This window comes from Erinaceus europaeus, chromosome 7, assembly GCF_950295315.1.
Source record: "Erinaceus europaeus chromosome 7, mEriEur2.1, whole genome shotgun sequence".
NCBI lineage: Eukaryota > Metazoa > Chordata > Mammalia > Eulipotyphla > Erinaceidae > Erinaceus > Erinaceus europaeus.
The window spans coordinates 579,295-591,223 of NC_080168.1; the positions used below are offsets into that span (position 1 = coordinate 579,295).

The window sequence follows — 11,929 nt, forward strand, 5'->3', positions numbered from 1 at the left end:
AAAATGGAGGACCCCCCCACCTCTTCATCTGCACTATCCCAGCCTTTAGGTCCATGATTGGTCAACAATTTGTTTGGCTTCGTATGTTAACTCTCTTTTCAGCCACCAGGTTCCAGATGCCATCAGGATGCCAACCAGACTTCCCTGGACTGAAGACCCCACTCATGTGTCCTGGAGCTCCGCTTCCCCAGAGCCCTGCCCCACTAGGGAAAGAGAGAGACAGGCTGGGAGTATGGATCCACCTGTCAACACCCATGTTCAGCGGGGAAGCAGTTACAGAAGCCAGACCTTCCACCTTCTGCATCCCACAGTGACCCTGGGTCCATGCTCCCAGATGGATAGAGAATGGGAAAGCTGTCAGGGGAGGGGGTGGGATACAGAGTTCTGGTGGTGGGAACTGTGTGGAGCTGTATCCCTCGTAATAAAAAAAAAGAAGAATATCAGAAGAAAATAAGCATTTCTAAGATATTGAAAATTCCTCCTACATTCTCTTTCTCTTTTCCTTTTTTTTTTTTTTTTTGCCTCCAGGGTTATTGCTGGGCTCAGTGCCTGCACCATGAATCCACTGCTCCTGGAGACCATTTTTCTCCCCTTTTGTTGCTGTTGTTGTAGCCTCTTGTGGTTATTACTGTTGATGTCATTTGTTGTTGGATAGGACAGAGAGAAATGGAGAGAAGAGAGGAAGACAGAGAGAAAGAAAGAAAGAAAGAAAGAAAGAAAGAAAGAAAGACACCTGCAGACCTGTTTCACCACCTGTGAAGCGACTCCCCTGCAGGTGGGGAGCCGGGGGCTCGAACCGGGATCCTTATGCTAGTCCCCGCGCTTTGCACCACCTGCGCTCAACCCACTGCGCCACCACCCGACCCCACTAGATTTCTTTTCTTACCACTAGGACTTCACCATGTGGGCTGGTTTCTGTTTTTGTTTTTTCAGATAAAAAGAGACAGACAGTGCTAATGATAATTTGATTATTTAGAACCATAAATCAGGACACCTAGGTAAAAATACAAGTAAAAATGTGATTATTATTATAAAACCTAATTGTGAGTTCGATCATATAAAAAAGAAAGAGAGAGACGGGCCAGGCAATGAATGGCACACCTGTCATAGTGCACAAGGACCCGGGTTCAAGTCCCCGCCCCCCACCTGCAGGGCAGATGCTTCACATGTGGCAAAGCAGGGCTGCAGGGGTCTCTTTTTCTCTCCCTCTTAATCTCCCCCCCACTCTCTCAATTTCTGTCTCAGTGCAATAATAAATTAATATAGTTTTAAAAAGGAAAAGACAGAGGGAGAGCCCCTGCAGCCCTGAGCCCTGGGGGCAGGCTCACGCCCGTCCTGTCACGGCACAGTGGCACACTGCCAGGCGAGCTGTCTTTGCGGCCCTCAGGTACCTGTGCTCTGCTATGAACGTCCTGGCCACTGCCCGCGTGCAGCCTGGGGTCTCTAGGTCCTCAACTGGCCTTTTACCTCTACGCTGCGGGGTGGAGGGGTCTCGGGGACTCTGCAAGGGGGGGCCCAGGGCCCTGGGCGCTCACCATCGACCCCATGGAGGCTCCAGGGCGGCAGCTGGAAGGGGGCGGTGCAGCTGTGGAAATGGCCCACGTCGTGGGGTGCCAGCAGCTCCGTGAACTTGGTCTCCAGGAGGGCGTCGGGGCCACAGCCCAGGGTGGAGGCGGCCTGGCCAGACACGAACAGGGCTCGTCCGCTCACCAGGGACACGGCCGCCGCGAACATGTCCTGGGGGCACGGGCGCCGTGAGAGCCCCAGGAGGGCAGGCAGAGAACAGGCTCAAACACTGAAGCCCCTCTCTGCTCCCCGTCAAACCCGGGCTCCACTGGGCCATTTCTGGAGCAGAGAGGCAGCTGAAGTGCAGGCTCCGTCGTCCCGGGTGCGAGGCGGGGGGCTTGCTCTCTGCTCGCCTGGCCCTTGGCCTTAAGCCCACACCCCCATCCCTCTCCTCTGCCCCGGGGCTGCACAACTCCTCCCACCCCATTTACCTCCTGCCCCCCTCCACCGCCCAACAACCGGGCTGAGGCCCTGCCCGCCCGGGGCCACATACCACGTTGTCCAGAAGCTGCTCCGAGGCAGCCTGCTTCATCTCCCCCAGGGTGTAGGTGGGCACACAGGCAGCGCCCAGGACGCTGCCCCCCGGCAGCTGCGGCTGGTAGTACTCCTCACTGGCTGTAGGAGGGCATGGGGGTCCTGAGTCACCCTGGGTTGCTGCCTTCTCAGGACAGGGACCACAGAGACCACCACAGGACACAGCGGTGAGAGGCTACCCAGTAGCACACACACCGCATCTAGCACTAGGCCCTGGGTTCGAGCCCACATGGAGCACCCACCATGGATGGCACTAGGGAGCAGGTTGCCTCCTTTCACCCCCAGCTGTGGTCCGGGGTCCCTGTGCCCCACCTCGTGGTAACCCCACCTACCCCGAGCTCACCACACACTGCGCAGGGCATCTCGGGGTACCCCACCTACCCCGGGCTCACCACACACTGCGCAGGGCATCTCGGGGTACCCCACCTACCCCAGGCTCACCACACACTGCGCAGGGCATCTCACGGTACCTCACCTACCCGGGACTCACCACACACTGCACAGGGCATCTCATGGTACCCCATCTCGGGGTACCACCCCCTACCCCGGACTTGCCGCCCACTGCACAGGGCATCTCGTGGTATGCCATCTCACGGTACCCCATCTCACGGTACCCCATCTCGTGGCGCCCCCACCTACCCCGGACTCACCACACACTGCACAGGGCATCTCGTGGTACCTCACCTACCCCGGGCTCACCACACACTGCGCAGGGCATCTCGTGGTACCTCACCTACCCCGGGCTCACCACACACTGCGCAGGGCATCTCGTGGTACCTCACCTACCCCAGACTCACCACACACTGCGCAGGGCATCTCACGGTACCTCACCTACCCCGGACTCACCACACACTGCACAGGGCATCTCATGGTACCCCATCTCGGGGTACCACCCCCTACCCCGGACTTGCCGCCCACTGCACAGGGCATCTCGTGGTACCCCATCTCGTGGCGCCCCCACCTACCCCGGACTCGCCGCACACTGCACAGGGCATACTGCAGGGTGGCCAGTGTGCCCGCTCCGCCCTGGGCCTTCCTGTCTGCCGGGAGCTGCAGCTTCAGCTCCCGCAGTGTCCGAAGCAGCTCTCTGCGTGTCCCCGCCCTGGCCGACGGCTCGCCGCTGCGGGTTTAGGAAAGGCGTCTCGCTGGAGCTCCCCGAGGACCCTGCCATCCCCGAGCCCCCTGTCCCAGCTGTTGCTCCCTCTCTGTCAAACAAAGAGTTAAAAACAAAAGAGGCCGGGAGGCTGGCTCATGGCTCTGCACTGACTTTTTAAAAAAATATATTTGTTTATTTTATTTCTTTTGTTGCCCTTGTTGTTTTATTGTTGTAGTTATTATTGTTGTTGTCGTCGTTGTTGGATAGGACAGAGAGAAATGGAGAGAGGAGGGGAAGACAGAGAGGGGGAGAGAAAGACAGACACCTGCAGACCTGCTTCACCGCCTGGGAGGTGACTCCCCTGCAGGTGGGGAGCCGGGGGCTTGAACTGGGATCCTCGTGCTGGTCCTTGCGCTTTGCACCACGTGCACTTAACCCGCTGCACTACCGCCCGACTCCCTGCACTGACTCTAAAACTCTTAGAATGTGGGCTTCAGATCAGAACCCTGGCCCAGCGGCCCAGTGCAGCAGCTCGGGCCGCAGACCTGAGGTCCCCAGCAGCTAGCCGGACGCCTGGCTCCTGCCCCTCCTCCCTCTCCCTCACTGAGAAAGATGCACAGACTATAAGGACCATCAGCCGGCCCAGGAGTCTGCACAGCCGGTGCAGGGCCTGACTTGCGAGCACAACGTCCCCAGTTTGATCCTCGGTACTGCGTGTTCAGAGTCAGAGCGGTGTTCCAGCACTCTCTGTCTCTCTCTGTCTGTCTGTCTCCTTAATGAGTCACCTTCTGTGTTTAAGGCAGAGCCAGAAGGTAATGCTCGGGCAGAAGAGACCCCAAGCCAGGCCGTGACTAGGAGGGACCCCAAGCCAGGCCGTGACTAGGAGGGACCCCAAGCCAGGCCGTGACTAGGAGGGACCCCAAGCCAGGCCGTGACTAGGAGGGACCCCAAGCCAGGCCGTGACTAGGAGGGACCCCAAGCCAGGCCGTGACTAGGAGGGACCCCAAGCCAGGCCGTGACTAGGAGGGACCCCAAGCCAGGCCGTGACTAGGAGGGACCCCAAGCCAGGCCGTGACTAAGAGGGACCCCAAGCCAGGCCGTGACTAGGAGGGACCCCAAGCCAGGCCGTGACTAGGAGGGACCCCAAGCCAGGCCGTGACTAAGAGGGACCCCAAGCCAGGCCGTGACTAGGAGGGACTCCCAAGCCAGGCTGTGACTAGGAGGGACCCCAAGCCAGGCCGTGACTAGGAGGGACCCCAAGCCAGGCTGTGGGCAGAAAGGCCCCACAATGAGACCCCAAAGCCGGGCTGTGGGCTAGCAGGAGGCAGATTCACTCCCAGCACTCAGCCGTGGGCGGGAAGCTCTCCATGGCCCCGTCCCCACCCAGGCCTCCCGAGATCTACTGACTCCACGAAGGATGCATCTGCTGGCCCGGCCCTCCGGCACGCAGAGCGCCTCCAGGAGGGAGGCCAGGCCTCTGCACAGCTCCGGCAGCCCAGGCGAACAGGGCCCTCACTGGCTTTACAATGATTTGCATCAGAGGCCTTTGTGCCGGTACAATTTTGCTGCTCCTGGAACCTGTTTTCTTTTCAATTTCAGAAAGAGAGAGAGAGAGAGAGTTTAAGTGCACACACCACCAAGTGCAAAGACGAGCCCTGCCCCCGCTCCCCACCTGCAGGGGGAACGTCCTGAGCAGTGGAGCACATCTGCAGGCATCTCTCTCCCTCTCTCCCCTCCCTTCGTGACTTCTCTCTGCCCTAGCAAACAAATATTTACAAAATAAAATCTAAGAAACTAATATCGTAAGAATAAAAAGGGAAAATGGGGTCAGATGGTGGTGCACCTGGTTGAGCGCACGTTACAATGTGTAAGGACCCGGGTTCAAGCCCTCCCCACCCCGTCCCCACCTGCAGGGGGAAGCTTCACAAGTGGTGAAGCAGGGCTGCAGGGGTCTCTCTGTCTCTCTCCTGCTTCTCTCTTGATTTCAGGCTGTCTCTACCTAATAAATAAATAAATAGATACTTAAGAAAAAGAATAAAAAGGAACAATAACTAGAATCAGTGGTCTCAGGTTCCAGCCTGTGTTCCACCAGTTGGGGGAAGCTTCAGCAGTGGTGGAGCAGGGCTGCAGGCGTCTCTGTGTCTTCTTCTCCCTTCTCAATGTCTCTGTCCTGTCTAATAAAAAGTGAATACAAAATAAAGGGAAACAGCCACCAGGAGCAGTGCATTTGTTGGCAGACACTGAGCCTCAGTGACATCCCTGGTGGCAAAAAGAAAGTTAAAAAAGGAAGAGACAGAGAGGAGAAGAGGCAGCAAACAGCTCCACGGCTCATGGGACTTGTCCTGCACAGCCACTGCCACGCGGTGCTGGAGAGCTCGGACCCGGGTCCTCGTATGTGCTGACGCGAGAGCTGTGCCGAGCGAGCTACTCCCCTTCTCCTCCACTCCACCTCTCTTTTTAACTAGAGCCCTGCTCGGCTCTGGCTTATGGTGGCGCGGGGCATTGAACCTGGGATTCTGGAGCCTCAGGCATGAGAGTGTCTTTGCAGAACCATGATGCTGTCTGCCCTACCTGGTGAGCTATGTTTCGATTGACTGATTGTTCTGTGAAGCTGGGGCATTTCCCACTGCTTTCATCCAGAGACAGAGAGGGGGCCCACAGTACTGGAGCTTCCTCTCATGCCACAGCACCTCCCAGGTGGTGGCAGGGCTCGAACCCGGGCCACACATGCAGCAAAGCAGGCGCCCCACCAGGTGAGCTATCTCAAGAGTTCAAGATGGAGCCCTGCAGAGAGAGCACCCACCTGTGGGGGCCTCCGGGAGCCTCCGCCAGCGTCCGCAGCCCTTTGTCACTGTGGTCACCGTTGGGGGAGCCGGTCTCATGGGCCTCGTTCCCGCTGGAGCCACTGCTCATGTCCACGTCCTCTGGGAGGGGCTCCGGGGGGCTGGGGGGCAGGACCGCAAAGGCACTCATGTTGGCTCCCTCGAGGCTGGGGAGGGAGCAGTTGTCAGAGCCAAGGCCTAGGGTTATTGGCCGCTGAGCCCTACCCCCTACGCCTCACCCAACCCTACTGGCCAGAAGGTGACCACCCACCCTCATGCACAAGCCCGGGGAGGAGACCCCCAAAATCAGGCTGTGTGTATTGGTCCCAGGAACCAAACTTTGGGCAAGGGACACCCCCAAATCAGACGAGCAGGGAGACCCCAAACAGGATAGTGGGTCAGGGAGACCCCAAGCCAGGCTGTGGGCAGCGGAGACCCCAAAAGGAGACAGTGGGCAGGAGAGACCTAAATCAGGCTGTGGGCCAGAAAGACCTGGGGATAGACAGGTCTGGGGAGGGCAGAGTCCAGGGTCCCTGCAGCCTGGGGCCTGGGCATGGCAGCTGCCCCAGTGCGGGGAGGGGCTGTGGAGAGGTGAGGACAGGAACAGATCTCCAGGACGGGACACCCATCTGGGGATGAGCCACCCGGGCCTATTCTGCAGCCTGAAATCTGTCATCATGCTGACAGTGCGGTTCAGCTGGGCCATCGGTGGTGCCAGGGGCCAACCCTGAGGTCCCTCGCCTGAGTATGAAGGGCAGGTTGGTACCCCCACATGGGAGGTCTGAGCTTCCCGGGGCACCCCGAGGCTTTCCGCTTGGGGCTTGGCAGCATCAGCCTGCAGGGGACCGAGTGCACATGCCCGTGTTCCAGAAAGCGCCAGCTGTGCCAGGGCCCCCCCCCCACTGGATCAGGCTGGCAGAAGCCGAATGCCGGCTACCCTGGGCTCTGCCAGGCCCTGGAGGGCAAGAAACAGGGCCAAGGAGTCCCCAGGGCCCCAGAAGGACAGCTCGGCTGGTGGGCACAGTCCCTCCATGCTCCCCAAAAATGGTCAGACCAAAGAGAAGGGGATCCCCGAGAGCATGGGAGCCAGCTGGGTGACAGAAGCCATTCAGAAACTGCCCTGCCGTGCCCTTGGTGTTGGGATCATTCTAGAAGGGCTGGGAGGAGGGGAGGGGGAGCGGGGCGAGGCCGGTTCATGGGGCTCACCGGGTGTGCTCTGCTGCGTTCTCAGCTCCCAGGGGCTCAGGGGCCCCCACGAAGATGGGGAGCACCCCAGCCCAGCTCCCCAAGAGTGCAAGAATGAATTATTTGGGAGTTGGGCGGTAGCGCAGTGGGTGAAGCGCACATGGCGCAAAGTGCAAAGACAGGCGCAAGGATCCCGGTTTGAGCCCCGGCTCCCCACCTGCAGGGGAGTCGCTGCACAGGCGGTGAAGCAGGCCTGCAGGTGTCTGTCTTTCTCTCCCCCTCTCTGTCTACCCCTCCTCTCTCCATTTCTCTCTGTCCTAACAACGATGACATCAATAACAACAATAATAATAACTACAGCAACAATAAAAAGACAACAAGGGCAACAAAAGGGAAAATAAATAAATATTTTAAAAAAAGAAATTATTTTTTTCCAGACAGAAAGAGGGAGAGGGAGAGAAAAGGACAGTGACAGAGAGTGGAGGGGAGAAAGAGAGACGGAAAGAACAAGGGGGGAAGGGAGAGAGAAGGAGAGAAGGAGATGAAGAGAGAGAGGGAGAGAGACAGAGAGAGGGCGAGGAGAAAGAGGGAGAGAAAGCCACATAGACAGAGGGAGGAGGCAGAGACAGAGAGAGGAAATGACACACATACAGAGAGAGACAGAGAGAGGAGACTGAAAGAAGGAGGAGAAGGAGACAGAGAGGGAAGGAGAGATGGGGGAGATAAAGGGAGAGCGAGGGGAAGAGAGAGAGAGAGGGAGGGAGAGAGAGAGAGAGGAGATTGAAAGGGGGGAGAAGGAGACAGAGGAAAAGATAGAGAAAGAGGGAGAAGGAGATGGAGAGAAAAAGAAGGTAAGAGAAAGGCAGAAAGACAGAGACAGCAAGAGAGGGGGAGAGAAAGCGAGATAACGTGGAAACTGCTTCCAGCCCTGTAGGGCTGCCATGTGGAGCCGGGGGCTCAAGCACAGGCCACACACAGCAAGGCTGGAGCCCTCCCAGGCAAGCTATCTCGCGGGTGAGTACAGATCTCCGTGGGCACCAGAACCGGCCTCCGATGCCACGGCTGAAGGGCCGTGTGTGGAAACGGAAGCAGCCCCGGCATTTGAAAGGCACAGACTCCTGCTTCCTGCTTCAGACTCCACAGCCCTGACAGTGTTTGCCCTGCCAAACGAACGCATCTCCATGGCAACTGAGCCGCGGGGAGCAGAGAGGACGCGATGGAGGAGGGCAGGCCAGTCCTGGGGACCCGGCTTGGGCAGAAAGGCCACAGAATGCAGAGCTCGCCTGGCACCCTGGGGACCCCTAGGAACGTGTGCCCACGGGAGATCGCTGCCCCCAGGCTCTGCCCCCCTGCCACGGTGCTCAGATGGGGCTTGACCTTGACCCCTGGCCCTGACTGCTCTGACCTTGCTCTGAGTGTGTCCAGGTGGCCGGGTGGTGGGCAGGGAGGGGCCCCTCCAGGCCTGCCCAGCCATGACGGCCCATGTTAAGGGCTGGGGTGGGGGCACACATGCCACTCGTGTGGCCTGGAGAGTGGCATTTCTGCCCGGCCACTATGGGAGTCCCCAGTCACCTCTCTGTTTCGGCCAAGACCTCGGGGACCTGGGGGCAGGGGTGGGGGTACCCTGCTTTTCAGCAAAGAACAGCAGCAGGGGGGATCAGCATGTCCCCTGCCCAGGAAGATGCTCCCAGGAGCCCAGGGCCTTGAGGATGGGCGGGCGGGCGGGCAGCAGCTGGTCTTCCCTGTTGAGGAAGCGAGGTGGGGGGGCATGAGTCACCCAGGGGTGGGCGGCTGGCACCCAGCACAGAAAGTGCGGGTGAATCACACAAGAGGACAGTGAGTGCAAACACCCACGGCACCCCCCCTGCACCGGTCTGTCACACAGCGGCTCCCGGCCACGCACCTGCTGGACGCAGGTTTTCACCTGGATCAGACACGCCTACGCCTACACTGAACTTCTCTGTTCCAGACTCTTGGAAACAGAGTTGGCAGTCAGCTGAGGTAAAGAACAAACACCTCATCACAGACCCCTGCGAGCGTCAACCCGGCTTTGACCTCGCATGTTATGATTGGGCCCACCCCCCGAGTAGCCCACCCCCGAGTAGCCCACCCCCCAAGTAGCCCACCCCCGAAGCGCACCCCAGAAGCCCACCCCCGAGTAGCCCACCCCAGAAGCCCACACAGAAGCGCACCCCAGAAGCCCACCCCCAGAAGCCCACCCCAGTAGCCCACCCTCAAGTAGCCCACCCACAAGTAGCCCACCCCAGAAGCCCACCCCCAGAAGCCCACCCCCCCGAGTAGCCCACCCCAGAAGCCCACCCCCAGAAACCTACCCCAGAAGCCCACCCCCAGAATCCTACCCCAGAAGCCCACCCCCGAGTAGCCCATCCCCGAGTAGCCCACCCCAGAAGCCCACACCCAGAAGCCCACCCCCAAGTAGCCCACCCTCAAGTAGCCCACCCCAGAAGCCCACCCCCAGAAACCTACCCCAGAAGCCCACCCCCGAGTAGCCCACCCCCAGAATCCTACCCCAGAAGCCCACCCCCGAGTAGCCCACCCCAGTAGCCCACCCCAGAAGCCCACACCCAGAAGCCCACCCCCAAGTAGCCCACCCCAGAAGCCCACCCCCGAGTAGCCCACCCCAGAAGCCCACCCCGAGTAGCCCACCCCGAGTAGCCCACCCCGAGTAGCCCACCCCAGTAGCCCACCCCAGAAGCCCACCCCTCCAGGGAACTGTCCCCCAGCTGCTCTGGCGCGGCCCGGGAAGGGAAGGCGACCAGTGGGGCACCCCCCCCCCCCCGTGGCTCCAGCGCCACAGGATGCCCCTCCCGGCCCCGCTTCTCCTCCTGCAGAACCGGAAGCGCCCCGGCACCCCGCGGGTGTCCACGGCCTCCAGCAGAGCGGGCGGGCACCTCTGGGTGCAGGGGGGGGGGGGGCGTCATCGCCCAGCAGGGAGCCCGCAGGGGTGCGGGGACCCCAGGGCGCCGGAGCTCCCTCCCCCAGGCCGGCCCGTCGGGACGGTCCAGCAGACAAAGGCCGTCGGGTGGCAGCTCCGCGGGGACGCCCCGGGGACCCCGTCGCCCGCGGGCCGGTTGGGGGCTTACCCGTCGGCTCCAGCCCGTGGGGACCCCGGTCGGCGCGGCCCGCCAGTCCCCGAGGACCCGACTCGGCCCGGTCCAAAGGTCAGGTACCGGGGGCCTGCGGCCGGCGCCCCGCGCGAGCACTCACCGCGCGCCCCTGCGGTGCGTCCGGGCCACGATGGCTGAGTCCCCGTTGTCCCCGGGCCGCCCGCTGTCACATAGCGGGAAACGTGACCGCGCCGCGGGCCCGCCCCCGCTGCCAGCCATTGGCCAGGCCGCCGCCTCATCTGCATACCTCGGGGGCGGGGCCGGCCAGCTCCGCGCGTCTATTGGCTGCAGCGCCCGCCACTCGCTTTACATAAGACTCACGTGGAACCCCACGATCGCAGCCGCGGCTCTCAATGAAAAGCGGGCACCCGGCTCGCGCCATGGCCACGCCCACTTCCGGCCGGGCACCTGCCATTCAGTGGGTGGGGGCGGTGCTCGCGCGGCCTCCATTCAAGCCTCGCGTTCATTCACCAGGGTTACGCCACCATTCATTCATTCACTCATTCTTCCCTTCTTTTTCTTTCTTCCTCTTTCTTTCTTCCTCTTTCCTTTCTTTCTTTCTTTCTTTCTTTCTTTCTTTCTTTCTTTCTTTCTTTCTTTCTTTCTTTCTTTCTTTCTTTCTTTCTTTCTTTCTCTCTTTCTTTCTTTCTTTCTTTCTTTCCTTATTTCTTTCCTTCTTTCTGTCTGTCTGTCTTTCTTTCTTTCCTTCTTTCCTTCCTTTCTTCCTTCCTTTCCTTTCTTCCTTCCTTTCTTTCTTGATTCATTCACGCACCAGCAGGACAGCTTGCCCAGGCCCTTCTGTTTATTTTGACTTTAGTGCATTTTAATTCTTAGGGATTTTTCAATTTGCTTTTTGCTTTTTACATCTTACTTTGACAGTTTAATCTGATTTTATTTTTAGTGCTGTTTTCAGATGTTTACTACTAGTGAGTGAGAGAGGAAGAGCCGGTATCCCAGCACCGGGAGGCTGGCGTGCACACATCTCTATCCAGTGGCCAGGCTCCGACCTTATTTTTGCAATTAATTCTTTTTTCAGTTCATTTCCTATGCGTGTGTCTGGGCAGAGGGTGCCAAGGGAGCGGACACTTGCGATGTCGGGGAGCCTGGGGTGGGGGTGTCACCACAAAATTGCTGCACCGCCCAAGAAGCAGCCCCTTGCCCATCTTTTTCCCATGTGCTGCCAGGGTTCAAACCCAGGGTCTTATTCATGGCCCCGTGCAAGCAGTGCAAGTAAGCTACTTCAAAAAAAAAAAAATCATTTACTTATTTATTTAGGCCTCCAGGGTTATTGCTGAGGCTTGGTGCCAGTACTACCAATCCACTGCTCCTGTGGTCTTTTTTTTTTTCTTCAATTTTTTTGGATAGGACAGAGAGAAATGGAGAGAGGAGGGGAAGACAGAGAGGGGGAGAGAAAGACAGACACCTGCAGACCTGCCTCACCGCCTGTGAAGCGACTCCCCTGCAGGTGGGGAGCCTGGTGCTTGAACCGGGATGTTTATGCGCGGGTCCTTGCTTCACGTCATGTGTGCTTAACCTGCTGCACTACCGCTACCACCCCTGCCCCTAACCCCACTGTGCCGAAGCTACTTTCTAGCCCC

The 11,929-nt window shown here is 59.3% G+C and overlaps 1 protein-coding gene across 1 annotated transcript in view; it reads right to left on the reverse strand.

Annotated features, from left to right (window-relative positions):
- PER2 (period circadian regulator 2) overlaps positions 1-10,565 on the reverse strand; it is a 37,110-nt gene extending 26,545 nt beyond the window's left edge. The window contains exons 1-5 of the mRNA XM_060193385.1: positions 10,432-10,565; positions 6,000-6,185; positions 3,066-3,220; positions 2,060-2,181; positions 1,536-1,737 (exon numbers count right to left, since the gene is read on the reverse strand). Of these exons, the coding sequence (XP_060049368.1) occupies positions 1,536-1,737; positions 2,060-2,181; positions 3,066-3,220; positions 6,000-6,185; positions 10,432-10,550 (784 nt within the window). The 5' untranslated portion in view covers positions 10,551-10,565. The remainder of the gene's footprint in view (positions 1-1,535; positions 1,738-2,059; positions 2,182-3,065; positions 3,221-5,999; positions 6,186-10,431) is intronic.
- Between the last annotated feature and the right edge of the window lie 1,364 nt (positions 10,566-11,929).